The 17,382-nt window shown below is 48.9% G+C and overlaps 1 protein-coding gene and 1 long non-coding RNA gene across 2 annotated transcripts in view; one reads left to right on the top strand and one right to left on the bottom strand.

The window, feature by feature from the left end:
• Positions 1-323: 323 nt before the first annotated feature.
• Positions 324-1,687, bottom strand: LOC107196230. Its single transcript, XR_001517606.2, has 2 exons — positions 1,562-1,687; positions 324-756 (listed from the first exon to the last, which is right to left on the bottom strand). It is a non-coding gene; the product is annotated as an uncharacterized LOC107196230 (long non-coding RNA).
• Positions 1,688-1,725: 38 nt separating this feature from the next.
• The window catches only part of CD58 (CD58 molecule), a 35,622-nt gene continuing 19,965 nt past the window's right edge, over positions 1,726-17,382 (top strand). The window contains exon 1 of the mRNA XM_015595587.2: positions 1,726-1,881. Coding sequence (XP_015451073.1) covers positions 1,812-1,881 — 70 coding nt within the window. The 5' untranslated portion in view covers positions 1,726-1,811. The remainder of the gene's footprint in view (positions 1,882-17,382) is intronic.

Genomic DNA, 17,382 nt, shown 5'->3' with positions numbered 1-17,382 from the left:
CATGCATGGTGTAGAGAGCTGTTGATTTTTTGTTTGTTTTTTAAAGGAAAACTATTTGTAAGATGTTGCACTAAGACATTTTATATACACTTCAGACACCTGTAGTAAATTATGTTGAAACCATGGCTGTTTCCATGTCCTCCTTTCTCCTCACTCAGCCACTCCCGCCCATGAAACCGTGCCCTGGGGGCCTGGAGTGAGTCTTGCCCCTTGACATTGGCCTGCTAGGCTCAAGGTTCATGAGTCGCGGTCTTTATTATCACTCCCTGTCACCAGCCTAAATGGTGCTTTTGTACAAATGATTTAAAACAAAGAAAAAAAAACCCTTTTCTCAAGACACTTTACTGCCATTTGCTGAAAATGCATTATAATAAATATACACATCTACCTCGACTGTCAGAGCTGCGCTGCGCTGCGGGCTGTGTAACAGAACACACGTGGAGCTCCGGATGTAGGGCTATAACCTCTCACTTTCGTGGGGGGGGGCGGGGCAAGGCGGGGAGTAGGCAGGATGGGGTGAGAAGAGACAGGTGGAGAAAGAGCAGGAACATGGGACAATCTTCTCCATGTCCACCAAGGGCTTCAGCAGCACGATCGCACCATCTTTCTGAGACCATATAGTGTCGCGGGGAGCGTGAGAGATTCAGCAAGCGTTTTCCGGGATGGAAAGGAGCTGTGCGTTTCCATTCGGTGAGCACACGACTCTGTTCGCTGCACAGCTCGAATGCCCGGCTGTTTTCGAGGAGTTCGCCGCGTCTGTACAGCGGGAACAACAGAATGATTAAAGCCACAGCAGTGACACATGATTAGAACCCATCTGTAATTCTTAAAATTCACCGAAGAAAGTGGTTTTTCTCTGAAAGGAGGGTGGGTAGCCTTCCTCTGAGAGGAAAGGGAGGCGGACGCAAGGAGCTGGTTGGGGAGTCACCTGGTCTGGGGCCCACGGGATTTGAGGGGAGGGCACGCCAATCAAGAAAATTAACCAATAGGATGGAGAGTCTCTGGTGCCTGGAACAGCTGGGGCGGAGGGCAGGGCTTGGCGGGTTAAACCGCGAGTGAACAGGGGGAAAGTCCATGGGGAGGGAGGGAGAGGGAAACTGAGGAGGGGACGGGGGAGAACCCGACCCCTGGGTTCTCCCAGCTCCGGTGAAGGGCGCGTTGGGAGTGGGGTCAGGTCAGGCTTAAGGAAAAGGTGGCATGCACTTGAACGAAGAGATACTGGCAGCCGAGGGCCCGCACCGGTCACCCCACACATTCTAGGAGTTGTCTAAAATTCCCCATTTTCTTTTAATATTTGAGCAAAGAGTGGCTCAGAGAGGCTGTCGTGTCCGGGGTTCCAAAACCTGAGTAAGTGGTAGGAAACGGCTGCTGCTGGAAAGCTCAGAAGGAAGACAGTGCTTCGGGGTCTCCCTGTCCTTCGGCGGCGTCTTCCTGCCGGTTCAGGGGCTAGCCGAGTGGGGCGCGGCTCTGGGGGGGCGCCAGCCCCAGCCACGGAGCTGCCTCCGTCACGCCGCGGGTGCCAAGGAGAAGAGCTGGACATGCGGGAGGAGCAAAGACAAACCTTTGAAAGTCGCAAGCCACCTTTAAGGGGGAGCTCTGCAGAGCGGACAGGGGGGCCCGGGCGGGGCCGGGGCCGGGACCGCGTCCTGGGCGGAGAGGACGGAGGCGGCAGGGGTGGGACGGCCCCGGGCAGGAAAGAGGAAGAACGTGCGCGGAGGCTGCGCGCTGCCCGCGGCGGGGCGGGGCCAGCGCGGTGTGGGGACAGGCCGAGCCCCCGCTCGAAACCCGCTCAGAAGCGGGCGGGGCTCGCGATGGCCGCAGACGTCTCTGCGGGTTGGTGCTTGAGAATCTTCAGCCTGGTCTACTTCTTGCACTGGCTGGGTGAGTGGCGGCCTTCTCCCGAGCCCCAGCGGGGACCGGGCGCCGCCGCGCATGTCCGCGACGCGACCCCGGGGCTCCGGGCCGGCCGGGCGCGCTGCAAGTTGGGTTTGGGATGGGATGGGATGGGGTCGGGGCGGGGGCGCAAAGAAGCGCAGCCGGCGGGACCTTGTCCGGGAGAGTTGTCATTTCACCCGCGAGTCTCCCTTGGGCGGGGGGAAGAGTCTGGGCCGGGAAGAAACTTGGACGGCAGGCGACCGGATCGTGTTGGGAAGCAGCGGGCCGGGACTCCAGCCCGTCCTCCGCCCTGCGCCCCTTCGTCTCGCGTTTCTTCTCGAGCCCCACGGTCTCCCCCACCCCAGTCCCTCTCTCCTTTCCCCGCCCGCTGTTCCTCCGGAAGGGTGTGCCCCTTTTCTCAGACTTGAGTGCCTCCGTGACCCCTCGGGCTCTGCCGAGAACTTGAACGGGCCGCTGCGACCTCGCCCGCCGCGATCCGGGTGGCGGGACCACCTGCGCGCAGGTGGCGCCCTGGTGCGGCGCGCCCCTGCTCACCCGCCTTGGCGGGCGGGCTCCGAAAACTCTGAACTTCCACTTGATGCCGCTGGTGGCGGACGTGGGTTATTTCCGAATTGCTCCGCTGCTGGTCGGGGAAGAGGGCATCATCACTTCGAGGTTGCTGAGTAGTGAGTACGCCTTTCCCCGCTCTTCAGAGCTCGAAGGCACTAACGTGCGAGTGGCTAGGGCTGCGTTCATCCCCGTCACACTCCAGCGAAATCGTCACCATGGCCCCGTGAAATCGTCTCCATTTTTACCTCCCCACCCTCGCGAACTCCTCCACACACAGGTCCCTGGTTAAGTCATAGGCAAACGGCTGGCGCATAGAAATTTCTTTTTTGGGGGGGTTGCCCACGGCGGGCGCCTTTGCGCCTACGACCAGGTCAGTCTTCCATCTCCATTCTGCACAGGCGTGTATTGAGTGTCCGTGGGTCCACGCATCCATGGAGAACCGCCTACGGGGAGGGGTCGAGATGGGCTCAGAGCACTTACCTTCTCAGGCATGGCAGTCATTGTAAGACAAGTTAAACGGAAAGTTTTATGGGCATGCAGAGGAGAGAAAACAATATCATTTGTGAAACTGAAAATCTTTTGAGAAGCGAAGACTTCTTAGAAGGGAGGGTATTTGAACCCAGCCTCTGAGGACAGCTGGTATGTGGATGTGCCATGATGTGCGACAAGATTCCACGGGGAGGAGACCAGGTGACCAAGACAGGGGAGCAGAGTATCCAGGGGGAGCTTAAGCAATGCAGAGTGGGCGTGCCCACCGGAGCTTGAGGCCCCATAGCACAGCCCCGACTGTGCCCTTTGGGACTTTGGATTCTTTTCAGCAGGCAAAGGAGAGCCCTTTCTGGGCTTATCGGGATCAGAACCATGCACTTAGGAAGAAAAATCGGGCAGCAGTGAAGAGGAAGGACAGCAGATGGGAGGAATTGGAGGCAGGGAGGCCGGGGCAGAGACGATCACAGGGCTCGGATTTCATGTGCTGGTGGCAGTGAGGAAGGGGGAGTGACACATTCAGAGCTTCAATGGATGGGGTGACTCTCCTCCAGATGAATGAGTCTCTGCCTGGTCCCAGAATGCACCTTTGGTCACTGCTGCCTGAACCTGTGGTCTCTCTTCCACTAAAACTGGTACTGGAGCAAAAGGGGTCTGTCTGCATGCGGGCGTCTGAGTCAGACGAGAGAAGTTTTGCAGCAAAGAAAGTGAGATTTATGTAGAGTTTCAAGTCCTGGAGGCACAGGCGAGCTATTGCTCTCAACAGCCTGGCTCCCGGGGCATCTCAGGAGTGCACGCGTTACAGAGGGAAAAATCAGTAGTCATGGAAACTAAGGGAGTTGGGGGTGCTGTCGATTGGACGATTGGAGGGGGATGAAGTAATTGATCGCTGTGTTCGGTTCTGAAATTAGCCATGGCGCCATCCTGTGTGGTCCCGTGGCCTGGTCCCATGGCTGGTGGGGTTCTGCCTCATGGGCCTGGAGCTGAAACACATCTCAGGTTAAGATGGTATTCTTCATGTTACTGGAACAAGGCTCATGACTATAGACCTGAGGCTCAGTTAATCTCATGCCCTGAGACTTAAGGATTGAAAGAGCAGGCACTCTGTGGTAGAAGGGTAAAAGGTGGAAAAAGCAAGTGATCACAATGCCCTTGTCTGGGCAAGACCAGTTCTAATCAGAGGAAAAAAAAAAAAAACTATATTAAAGAAGTGAAATTTGTGTGTGGTTATAAAAACCCAATTTACCCATCAAGCCCCCACCTCCTCCAGCAAGATTCTCCGGACAGCCCCGTCACAGTGGTCTCTGCTTCCTAATTCATTTCTTCATTCAGAAGTCATTTCATTCAGCAGGTATGAGTAACACCTGCTCTGAACAGGCCTTGCATTAAGGACAAGGCTGAGTGGTGCATCCTGCAGAATGTGAGCCCTTTGGGCTGGAGCCTGCATCACTAGGGAAGCTGTGTACTGGTGCCTGACAGCATCAGATCTAAAGTCAGATGCCTGGCTTCAGACCCCGGCCCCACCCCTCACCTGAGTTATAACTTCTATAAGTTACCCGACTTTTATGTACCTCGGTATCTTTGCTTTTGAAGAGAGCGAGCACCACTCACACGAGAGAAAGTGTGATATCAGTATGTACGTCATCGAATGACTAAACATCACTCAACAAATGCTGAGTATCATCTGTGTGTCAGGCGCTGTACAAGGGCCTGGGGATGCAGCAAAGGACGCACTCTTCCCTGCTTTTGTGAAACTTACATTACAATGGGAGAGAGAGACAGTAAATAAATAGTAAAAATTGGTTGTGGTAAAGTAAATATTTACTAATATAGAGACTGGTTGCACAAAGGAAGGGGGACTAGAAGTGGTTAATAGTTCTTTTTAAGTTTTTAAAACTTTGGAACATTTGAAATGTTTAGAATAGTTGCAAAAACAACATAATGAACACTTACATACTTTTCTCCTTGAATCACCGATTATTAACTTTTTGTCACATTTGGTTTACTTCTCTTTATACACACACACAAACACTTAACTTTTTTTTTTTTTTTTTTTTTGGTGCTAGACCGTTTGCGAGTTGCAGATCTTATAATACCTTCCCACTAACTAGTTCAACATATATTTTCTAAGAACACCGTGGTCAGTAAATCACAGAACCATTATACAGTGTGAATCATTCTTTCTGAGACATTAAAACCTGGTCCTAGACCACATACTGCATTTGGAAATCATGACTCTTTAACCCCCTTAATCTAAAAGTATTGCTGACCTTTTTATTTTTTTATTTTTATTTTTTTGGTACTTTATGATGTCACCATTTTTGAAGACTCTGGACCAGTTGTTTTTTACAACGTCCCTTGATTTGGCTTGTCCGTTTCCTTGTGATTAGATTCTGGTTAAAACTTTCTTGGGCAGGAATTTTTCATAGGTGTGTTGTGTCCTCAGTGGGTCTCATCAGTGTCAGGAGCAGCCCATTTATCCATTATTGGAGATATATTGGAAATATTTGATTATTTGGTTAAGGTGAGGTTCACCAGAGTTCTCCACTGTAGAGACACCTTTCTCCCTATGTAAACAGTGTGTGATTTATTGACACTTTGACATTGTATGACTATCCTTGTCCCCAACAATCTTTCACCCAATGTTTTAGCGTCCGATGAGGATTCTTCCTCAAGTCCATTATTACTAAAAAGTTTGCAGACGGCAGTTTCTGCTTCCTCCTTTTCTTTCTACGTTACTGACATTCTTCAGTAATGAAGAGCTTCTGCATCTCCCTTTCGTTTTATCCGTGGACTCATGGGTGTTTTTAAAGATGGCGTTACTTTATCCGTTTGGTGCTCAGTGATCTCAAGTGTGGCAAGTGGATACCCTTCCAAGCTTTAGTGCCCTTTTGCCATGTTTCCATGAGTTTTTGAGCATTTCCTTACTTTCTGGCACAGAAAGTTCTAGACTCCTTTTGTACCTTTCCTGCCTCAGCCTTGGAATCATTAAATGTCCTCCTTCCTTTTGGTAGGCGATGGCATTTAGACATCTAGTTCTGGGTGCTAGGCGTGCTCAAGGTACTGGATTCATGGCTTTGGCCCTGCCGGCTGTCAGAGCAAGGAAATAGTTTTCACACCCATTGGTTTATCTCGTCACTGCTAAAGCTCATCCAACCATTTGGTTCCTCTCTTCCTCCATTCCATCTTTGTGTCTCCTTTCTCCAATGTAGAGAATTTAGTAGCATCCGTATATTTTCCTAATCTACATCAAACACAAAACAGTTTCACAGTTGTTATGCCAGTACCACAAGTGTTAATAAATACAGTTCAAGATTTTCTTGCCGTAATTTTTATTCTTCCTTACATCCCGCTGCATATGTACAGAATACTGGATTGTAAAGTTGCTCGGATTACTATTTTTTTCTTCTGCGTGGTTATGTTATCAACTTATATCTGGTTGCAGGAATTTATTTCTGGTTTTATTCAATTTTAGGAGTTTTCCCCCTTGCTTTAATTTTTTAATATGTAATATATTAACATGATTCAAATCAAAACGATCTAAAAATACGCTCAGAGAAATCCTATCGTTTCCTTCTCCTCTCCCCTAACATATAATTTGTTTCTGTTTTATCTTGTTTCTATTTGCAGATATAAACAGATACATATGTTTGCTTCTAACTCCCTTCTAAACAGCAGGTAACCAACATACACTGTGTGCATTCTTTTGTACCTTGTTTTTGTCAATTAACCATATGTCTGGAAAGCCTTCTCTACCACTTCACAGAGATCAGCCTCATTCATTTTGTACAGCTGCATAGTACTCCATGGATAGGAGATAGAACGTTTCATTCAGCCATTCTTTGGTGGTTGGTATTTTATATAGTGTCGTCAGAGGAGGGTCTCTTTAAAAGGGTGACAGTCGAGTGTAGACTTAAGGAAGTGAGGGAGCAGGCCGGGTGATTGATGGCGGGGCAGCGAAAGCCCTGAGGTAGGCGTCAGGCATTGAAGGAACTTCAAGGAGATCATTTTACTGGCAAGTAGTAGGAAATGAAGTTGTAAAAGTAGTCAGGGCTGGATCCTAGAGATCAGGTTTGTGGGCTTTTTAAAAGCTGTGACTTTTTTTACTCCCAGTGAAATGGGAAGTTTTGCAGGGTCTTGAACAGAGTGAAATTGTGATGACTGGAGTGTTCGAATGAATTTTTCTGGCTGCTGGATGGAGAATAGCCTGGGGCGGGGGCTGGGGGTGGCAAAAGGGAAGTGGGGAGACCAGTTAGGAGGCTGCAGGAAGAGCGAAGTAAGAAGTGACCTGGGTGGGGTTGGGGGAAGAAATGGGAGATACTGGGGTGTGTTTTGAAGGTGGAGCTGGCAGGAGTTGGGGCCGGATCGCGTTGGTGGGGTAACATGCGACAGGACCTAGGCGGTGCTGGGCAAGCAGCGACCTCAAAACCAGAACTGTTCTATCAGGTGTTTTTAGCAGATCTTGCCCAATTCTGCTGCTCTCGACCTTCTATGGATCTTTTATCTTGCCAGCTCTCTCCCCAACTAGATTTTAGTTCCTTTTACGTGGGAACCAAGTCGAATGCTACTTCTTTAAAAAATTCCTTTCTTTGATTTGTTTCAATGTTGGGTTTTTTGTTGTTGTCGTCGTTAAATGTGGACATTGGATGTTGTAACAGTCGTCGAGCATTTCTTCGCTTTCAGTTATTAACATGATTATGGGAGGCTCGTTCATAGGCTTTGCCGCAGTCGAGATTTAGAGAGTCTGTTTTCGTTTGGGAGAATAGTGTGGTACCTTTCTGTCGGAAAACTAGACCCCCGTATTATAGCGGGGTGTAAATAATAATAGCTGCCATGAATGAAGCACGTGGCTCTGTGCCAGGCACTGCGCTTGTTAATTTAGATTTTTGTTTTCATTTCATCGTCACACTATTTTTTTAAAAGGCAGGGACCATACACGAGGAGAACAAAGCTTAGGTAGGTTAAGTCCCTCGTCCAAGTTCACACAGCAAATAAGGGCTACAGCGTGCGTACAGCCCAGGTCTGTGTGACTCAGCTCATGCGGTCCCAACCGATGATTAGATAAGGGACTGTTGGATGATTGGTGGGGCCGTGGGTAATTGCTTATGTATGACATGCATACCTTGTCCAGTGTGACTTTGCTAAGGCATGTGAAATATACAGGACAGCACGAATGCCATAAGACGGGCAATCACATAAGATGGTATTCAATAGTATAATCGAGAATAGGGGGATGGGAAAACCTTCTTTGGGCCATAGGATTCAGAATGGGGGTTTATTTACGTATTAACATTTTCTGTAGTTATACCCACACTTTATTCCTAAATACTTTTACATAATCCCAATAACAGTATAATATTTATGAAAATTAACAGTAGTCTCATAATATCACCTAACTTCTACCCTTATTCAAATTTCCCCACTTGTCACAAGAAGGTCTTTTTTGGGGGGAAAGGAAAAAAACCCCAGGATCTAGTCAAGTTTCACGCGTTATATTTGTTATAGTTTTGGGTTTAGTTGATAGATGTCTTTGAGAAATTGTGAGAGAGACTTAGAACCACTTTTTAAGAATGAAATTGTGAGAGAGACTTCGAACCGCTTTGTAAGAATGAGATCACTCTAATGTTTGCTTAGTAAATTCTGGCATTGTGTGTACTGGTATTGGTGTGTGGGTATTGGTTTCTCTGTTTAGAAGCAGAACGTCTACCTGCATGCGTCAGCCCTTACCTGTGCAGGTTTTCTGTCTTTTGATCTCTTCTCACGTTGTTTCTTCTTGAGAGCAGAAGGTTTTTGAAGGTTTTCCTTGAGAGCACAGCCCCTTAGTTTCTATAGTCACCAATCAAAGCTCCTCCCTCAGAATTTAAAGTGAACACAGGACACCGCCTATTCCATTTGCTCAGACAGGTTGAGGTCTGGATGTGTGTAAGATTGCGAGACCACCCCCAGAAAAGTGGCAGCAGACTTTTTTAGCAGTTCCTCTTCGGAGGTGGCTGTCAGCGCCCGCCCACGAGGCTCCAAGGAAAATTCCCTTCATGTACTTTACGAGCCCAGGATCATCTTCCCCTTTGGCCTCTTTCCGGTTTGTTTTTTTTTTTTGGTCCCTTGTGCCCTTTGGCCTTCTGCTTCTCAGGTGGGCTGCTAGTGCCTGTGCTGGTGAGCTCTTAGCCTAGGGACTCAGGTTGAAAATTTTTAATGAAATGATCAATAGCGAAATACCTCCAATCGGACTTTGGAGAATAGATTTTAAAAGACTCACAGAGTCTTAAATAGGTCTGCTAAGAACCTCATTCCCCAGAGTGAGCCGAAGGTCTCAGATATAGTCTGTCTACGACAAGAAGAGGCAGAGGCAGACGTGGCTTTCGAGCATGGTGGGTTGTGAGTACCTTGAAGGCACAGGCTAGGGGGGTGCTGTCAGAGACGAAATATGAAGCAGGTGAAATTAATTTTGCTATTATATTTAACCTACCATAGCCCCAATATTGTCATTTCAACATGTAGTCGCTATAAAAAAAACATTGAGGTTACAGCATTCCTGGCTGGAAACAGGCCCCTCCCTTTGGGGGCGTACTGTCTCATCTCCTCACCTCCCAAATTCCACAGGGCCGCAGCCTTCCCTGGCCTGGCCCGTCTCCTTCTAAAATGTACTTTCAATAAATCTTACTTTTTCTATATAAAAAAAAAAAATTGAGATTTTTACATTTTTTTTCGTACTAAATCTTAAGAGTCTGGTTAGCATTTTGTGCTCACAGCACATCTCGTTTTGGACTGACCACAGTTCGTGTGCTCACAAGCCACATGTGGTTAGTGACAGCACAGGGAAACACCTCGGGGAAGAAGGACTTGCAGTACCAAGGACAAGGGATAAAAGGGAGAGTACCTCGGCCTGACGGAAGACGGGAGGGCTCGGAAGGAAGTCCATGTAGAGAACTAGCATCTGAATCCTGGGTGAGCTCATCCAGGAGCCGAGCAGCGGCTTGACCGCTGAGGGCGCACGTGTAAAGCGAGTTCTGGGGAGTTTCTGGGGCGGGGGGCCAGGGGATTTATTGCTTCTAGGGAGTCAGGGGGCTGCAGTTTCAGCCTGAAGTAGACCGAGACGGGGAAGCAGTGGCGTTGTAGCCAAGACCAGCAGCCTTCTGCCTTTAGTCATCGTGGAAACGGAGAAATCGAGGAGCAGGACTGGAGGAGGCTGGAACCGACAAGGGAAGGCCGGAGCATGGCACGCTGGGGCCCACAGCGCAGGCTGGGGGCGGGGCTGCTGTGTGGGGACCCCAGCTCCGCCCCACCCGTGCTGAGCGACCTCGGTGAGCTTCTGAACCTGCCTGAGCACGGGTCCCCTCCGCTGTGACCCGGTGGCTCTCCCCGTGGCGTGCACGTCCTGGTATCCCCAAACTCACCCCCTCGCACTTGCTCTGGGCCCTGCTCACTTGCCAGTTGTGATCACCTCCCACGAAGGAGCACCCCTCCTCGTGAGTACTCGCCTCCCCCCAAACACTCTGCTTCATTTTTCTCAGTAGCAGGTAACACCACCCATCGTAGAAGATACTTACTTTTCCATTTATCGTGTTTCTCCCCCAGCTGTCAAGTAAGCTCCAGGAGGGCGGGGGAGTCCGCCTGTTTTGTTTACTGCTCTATCCTGATCGCCTGTTGCTGTGCCTGGGAGGTAGGGTGGGCTCCATGAATATTTGGTGAATAAAAACATGAGTACTGAGACCTACCTGGCGGAGCTGAGTCGAGGAGCAAATGGATGAAGAGAGGCAGGGAGGCAGGGAGGTCAATCGATCTAGCTTTTAGGACAAGTGCTTGGCACACGGTGAAGCCTCACATGTAGTGAATGGTTCTGCTGCTGCTGCTGCTAATCTTCTTGAGGCCGAGCTGGCTTAGGTCTCGTGTGGACTGGACGAGTAAAAAGACTGTGGTGAGCACATTGCGACCCAAAAACTGAGACACGGGGTCTGGCTAACAAAGGAATATTTGTGAAATTAATAAGACACTGTCCTAGTCATTTTAGAAGAATGCCACTCTTTTACACCCTCGATGTGTGGGCATTTGTGCAGACAGAACCTGTGTCCCGGACTGCCAGCATTCCAGTACTCAAATGGGTGTCGGCTGAAAGTGAGCCGTGGTGCAGACCCTGAGAGAACAGGTCGCAGTCATGAGCCCCCGTGGCTGCCCCAGATTTGATGGAGGCTTCAACTGAATCATCCTTGCAATGTGATGCATCCAGGGGGGAAATTACCAAGATTTGTATTTTCAGGTACTGAAACTTTTAGGGGATTTTCTTCTTTGCATCAAATAAGTTTTACCCTAACTGCTAATATCTGCAGGCCTTGTTAACCCTAAAGATGTCATAGAGAGAGAAAGAAGTATTTTTAAAGCACATTGTTTATTTCTAAGAAAAACCTCTAAATCCCAGAGTGGTTTGCTTGTTAATGGGAAATGACATAAGTTACAAGTGGCATCTCCTCGGACCACAGGCAGGCTGTTAACCCGGGGACAGGCTGACTGGTACAGTGCCCTGAGACCCACAACACTTAGGGGGTGAAACCCAGTTCAACTTGAAGGGGAAGCAGGAGACAAAAGGAACGTCTGAAAAGGAGCCGCAGTGAGACAGGCGTGGGGCCGGGAGACCCTCCAGTCTCGCTTCAGTGTTGGCAGCAGCCGGGGGAAGGAAAGGGGTCTGGATGTTTTTTGTCGTTGCTCTTTTGGGTGACATTGGTTAACAAAAGCCAGTAAGTTTCAGGTGTATAATTCAACAGTAAGGCATATATATCACATTGTGTGTTCACCGCCCATAGTTAGATTTCTTTCTGTCGCCACATATTTGACCCCTGTGACCCCATCTACCTCCCCACTCAAAGGGGTCTGTTGACTGCATGTGTCAGAGGGGTCCCGGGTCATTTATCCTTCGGCTCCAGTCAGACATTTGTACCTCTCCTCTCGCGGTTACTCAGCCAGGTTCCATGGCAGTTAGGGGTCTTGCAAAGCTCAGGGTTCGAGGTGACTGTCGGATTTTGCTGTTCTGACCTGAAGCCCTGCTTTCGGGACCACATTGAAGTTGTGTTTTAATCAGTTAATTCACTCAACACGTGTTCGCTGTGTTGCCTCCTGACTTCTTTGATGTGCGCAGCATGAGTGTGTGTGTTTGTTGGCTCTGGCTTTCCATCCCCCCCACCCCCGCATCTCATTCTCACTTGTCCCCTCCCCCTTCTCACTTTTCCACATCTCACATTTTATTTTCCATTATGCGTGAGAAGCGCAGACTTTTAGGCCGTCCTTTCAACTTCACTGCTCATGGTCTTTCGTTATTGAACCCTGTCTCGTATTCCTCCGTAACATCTTTTTAAAAACAAAAAAAACGAAACACAACACTGGAACAAAATCATCAGACAAAACGAAATCATTGCACTTGGGTTCTCACGTAACATTCTGGAGATCTGGGTTCGCGACTCTTTTGCCGAATCAAACTTCCATTTCCTTCCGTTCAAGAGGTGCGATTGGGGATGAGCACGGGCCCCTGTGGTCTGAGGTCTGCTCTAGCCCTGGCGTTCCGTGACTTGGGGACCATGGAGCGTGGTGCCTCACCTGCGTTTCAGAGGTGTGCTTGACTCCCAACCGGCGAGGCTTGACTCGATCAACATCTGCCGTTCCAGAACAGTCTAGAAATTGTGTCCCGAGAAATCGCGTCTCACACCACCCACTGTGTGGGACCACCGCATGCCCCATAGCAAGCAGGAACGGTGCTTAAGAGCTTTCTGGTGTCAGACTGGGTTCTAATCCAGTTTCACCACTTTTCCAGCAACTCACTTAAGCTTTGTGTCTCTGTTTCCTTATCCGCAACACAGGGTTAAAAATGACACCTGCCTGATGTGGTTTTTAAGAGGATTCACTGAATACCTGTTTGTAGAGCCCCCCCAACAGTGCCTCATGGATCGAGTTACACTAAAGAAACTAAAAGTAGTTGTCGATCTAACTCTCAGAAATCAAGTTAAAATGTGCAGAGGAATCTGTGGCTGGGAGAGGATCCCTTTTTAGTCACCCGATAATTATGGTGACTATGTTTTCCAAATCAAACATCAGACACTTTATCCGCAAAATATTTGAGTTCTCCTGACTCGAAGCCCTATAAAAACTAGCAAAAATGTGGAGCGATGATGTTGTCCTGTGAGGGTACTGCAACGGATTATTTGAAATCGAAGTTGTTTTCAGGTATATGATGGCTCTACACATAGGTCCTAGGTACCCTCATATCTTTAAGAAGAAAAGATCATTCAAAATTCTTCGAAACAAGTAGACCTCCAATAGTTAAAAAAAAAAAAATTCTGGCTGGCACGGGATATCTGCTGAGGCAACCGCTGATACATTTATTTTCCCCCCTCCTTGTATCTCTCTCTGCTTTTAAACAGCAAAAACTCACTCCATACCCAGTTCTCACTCCGCCAGGGCCACCTACAGTGAATGCCTCAGTGGTAGACAGACTTACTGAAGGATAAAGAGGGGAAACCCTGTTAGAAGCCTGCTTCATGTCGCTCATTCTGTAAAGACACTCAGTCTTAATCAACCCTCGAAACAAACTTTCGCCGTAAGCATCACGATTTCCATTTGTTCGCCGAGGAAGCCAAGAATGGAAGAGTTTTGAGAGTTCACCCTGGGCTTATCTAGCTGGAAAGTCTGGGCAGTCGCCCTCCGGCCCTGGCATGATGATAAGTTAGTATCCCCGTGGTCCCTTTTCCGACCACTCACTGTTATCAGCAGGCAACTGCTCACTGCTCATTACTTTGCTGCTGTTTATATGTTCGTTCGTTCGTTCGTTCGTTCGTTCATTCGTTCATTCAGGGTGTGTGACCTTTGAGAAAAAACTCACTCTCCTTTGTCCTATTCTTAGTTTTCCCTGGAAATTATATCAGCATCTTACTTAGGGTCAGTCTTAGAAGGACAACAGTAAAGACTACTGGAGGAAGGAAACGATAGAGCCACAACAGATGTGATGAGTCCCAACTCCGTGTCCTCTCCTGGGAGCCCCGGACCTGGGCTCCCAGCAGCCTGCTGGACCTCTCCGCGTGGGCGTCTCACGGTGTCTGAAACCGAGAGCACGATCTTCCAGCCCAAGCCTGGCTCTCCTGGTCCCTGTCTTAGGGAATGACACTGCCATTCCCCTGGGGGGAACTTTATAATACAGATAACAAAAAAAAAATTATAAAATACAAGGAACCCTTAAACTTTGATGAGGAAAAGGCAAGCAACCTCGTAGAAAAAAATGACAAAGGATATGAAAAGGCAGTTCTCAGAAAAAGATATCCCAATAATCAACAGACAGACACTTAAATGTCCAGAGGTCAGGAAAATGCAAATTCAAATAACAACAAAGTGTGACTTTATGTCTGACTGTTAACAAAATCACCAAATGCCGGCGGGAGTACCACAAAAGGCAACTCGGCATCACCGATGAAATGCAAATTGCAAAATTCAGTTTTTTGTAAGCAGGGTGGCAGCTTCTAGTAAAATCAAAAACCGGTTTACCTATGGTTCACTGACTCCCAGCCCCACTCCTGAGACACTGTCCCTCAGATGCAAGACCATGAACCCCCACGGACATGTGCACAGGGGCGGTTGTTGCAGGAGCTAGAGACAGAAGGGGCGTTTTGGGTGCGAGTTAATTATGGATCACGCATACCCTGGAATGATATCCAGCCATTAAAAAGAAAAAAGTCGAGCCACACAGGTTGATTTCAGGGCACTTTTAGAGGTATTATTGATGACAAAGGCACGGTGCAGAGATGTGCAAATAAGACCATTTTTGTTAGACAAACAATGGCAAATTTCTTATTTATATACATTGTATATCTTGGTCTCTACTTGATGATATGCGCAGAGGAAAGTATCGAAGGATATACTCTGAGTTATTCAATGTAGATTATAGAGCTGGAGATTGTCGTGGGGGTCGGAGGAAAGGGCGAGGCAGCCAAACCAAAAAAAAAGACGAGGCCACCGAAGAGGGCTGCAGAACCTGCGGACGGTCGTCGCCTGTCTGTGTAAGAGTGTTTGTGTGCCTGTCTGTGTAAGAGTGTATGTGCCCACGGATAATTTCTGATAATTTCTGTCGTAAATACCTTTTTTAAATAAAGAGTTATTTTGTCACCATCCTGTTGAAAACTCTTTGGTGGCTTTCTTATCTCAAAACAGAGGGCAGGATTTAGTTTGTGCAAAGCCTCCAAGGATGGCCCTGCCTAGCCTGCCCTTCACACCTCTCCTCTGCGGCATTGTTCTCTTGCCTCGGGGCCTTTTCCAGAGCTCTCATCTCTGGGTGGGACCTGCCCCACTCGCCCTGGCTGAGCTCACTCCTACCCATTTTTCAGAACCCAGGGAGCCGGCCTTAACCCCTCGCTGGCTCTCTAAGTCAGTGAGGGCTCTTAGTGACTTCCGATGCCTCTCTCTCTGGCACATCGCACAATTGCAGTTGGATGTTTGTCTAATTATTTGCGTAAAGTCTGACTTCTCTCACAGACACTGAGCTCTCAGAGGGCGGGGCCTGTGCCTGCCTCGTTCTCAGAGGTCCCTCGCAGAATAGATGCTCAAGGACTATTTCCAGAACGAAGAAATGAACGAATGAGTGAATGATGGAACCGTGTCGTTGTGAAAGGGGGCCAAACAAGGAGTCAGACCGTCTGTGTTCTGGTCCCTCTGCTGCCATAAACTTGCCAAGTGTCATCGAGCCTCCCGAGGCCCGTTCCCTCATGTGAAGCGCGGTTAGCAACCACTGCCCACGGGCGTGGAGAAGGTTCACAAAGACTCGGGAGTGTGTGCACACACCCCCGGCGAGAATCACTCACCAACCCTCTCCGTCATCTCTCTTGGTGTCCCGCCCCTTCGCCTGTGAAATGGGGGTATGTTGACTAATTCATAGTTTCTTCCAGCTCAGAATGACTGTGATTCTTTGAACCGAAGTCTCCCTGTTCTCCACCCTTGCTTCTCTCCATGCTATGCCTGCCTTCTTTCTTCTTCCTGTCCCCAGTCCAGGGAATATGGCTTCTCCCAAGGAAAGACAAGCCATATTATGCAGCCAGGGTGTGCTAGTTCATCTCATACCTCTTCCCTTCCCCACCACCCTACCCATTCATTCATTCACTCCCTCCCTCCCTCCCTCACTCACTCATTCACTCATTCATTCACTCACTCACTCATTCACTCATTCATTCACTCCCTCCCTCACTCACTCACTCACTCATTCACTCATTCATTCACTCACTCACTCACTCACTCACTCACTCACTCACTCACAAGGCATTTCGAGCCTCCACTGCGGTGTGTGGGCTGCTCCTTTCACCTACCTCCCCACTCTTGTTGAGTGGGAGAGAGAGTGTGTAATTGGCAAAGCATCAGAAGGATGCTGGTGTCTGTTTGAGGTCAGTGTCCCTTAACTAAGGGAGCTGGGTTCTAAAAATCCTTGCAAGGAGACGAATGAGGAATATTTGCTTCTAGTTTGAAATTACTGGACACAGTTGCCTACAATTGTTCTCTTCAATCGTCTTCATTTTTCTTGCGCCTTTTCAATTACCCCGTTTGCTACTAGGCAAAAACCTCTAGCAAGTTTTAATTTATCTTGAATGTCTTTCCCTTAACAGCTGTTCTTCTCTCTTAATAAGAAGCTCAAGACTGGAGCAGGATGCATTTTAACCCATTTGGGGGTATCAAGAATATGCCGGTCTTAGTGGTGGTAGTAAATTTTTCATAACGGGGTTGGTGCGGAGCGGGTGGGAGGCCGTGATTTGAAGCCCTAGTCAGTGCCTCGCTGAAACGTTCCCACCTGGATGATCCGACTGGAGTCAGCCAGAGATGCTAACGGTGGCTCATGGGAGGCAGCTGGAGGAGGCGCCAGCATGCCGCTGAACTTGGTGCGGGTCCTTAATCTCCATAATCTCCATTGTGCTCCTGACTTGCTTCCTGCCATTGTTTCCGATCTCCGTGGCACCCCTATCAGCCCAGAAGGAGGCCTGACAGTCCTCGTCAGCTCTTTCCTCTCCCTTGCCTGGTCTGTCCGGTCCACGCCTCTCTCCGTGCTACCTGTTCTGGTCTTCCCGCCTCCATGCTTGCGCCCATCAGCCACTGTCCACTCCACAGCCAGCCTGCTGAAGCTTAAATTGTGTCATGTCGGTCTTTTGTTTAAAACCTTTCCACGGCTGTCCCTTGCCATTAAGATAAGTTCCAAACGCTTAGCATCTGTTTTAACTGACACCGCTAGCCGCCCACTCACTCACACCGCGCTCTGGCCCCGGCCTGCCTCTGCAGCCTCATTCCCTAACCCGCCGTCAGCTCGGCCACTTGGAACTGCTTGTGTTTCTTCAAGCACAGCCAGCTCCTTCTTGATTCAGGGCCAGCCTTGGAAGTCGCTGCTTCCTCCATCTGTATGATCACCTCTCCTCCCTGTCCTTACCCAGCCCTCAGCCGACTACCTCT

This window comes from Pteropus alecto, unplaced genomic scaffold, assembly GCF_000325575.1.
Source record: "Pteropus alecto unplaced genomic scaffold, ASM32557v1 scaffold106, whole genome shotgun sequence".
In the NCBI taxonomy this organism is placed as follows: Eukaryota; Metazoa; Chordata; class Mammalia; order Chiroptera; family Pteropodidae; genus Pteropus; species Pteropus alecto.
This window is presented reverse-complemented; position numbering and strand designations above follow the sequence as displayed.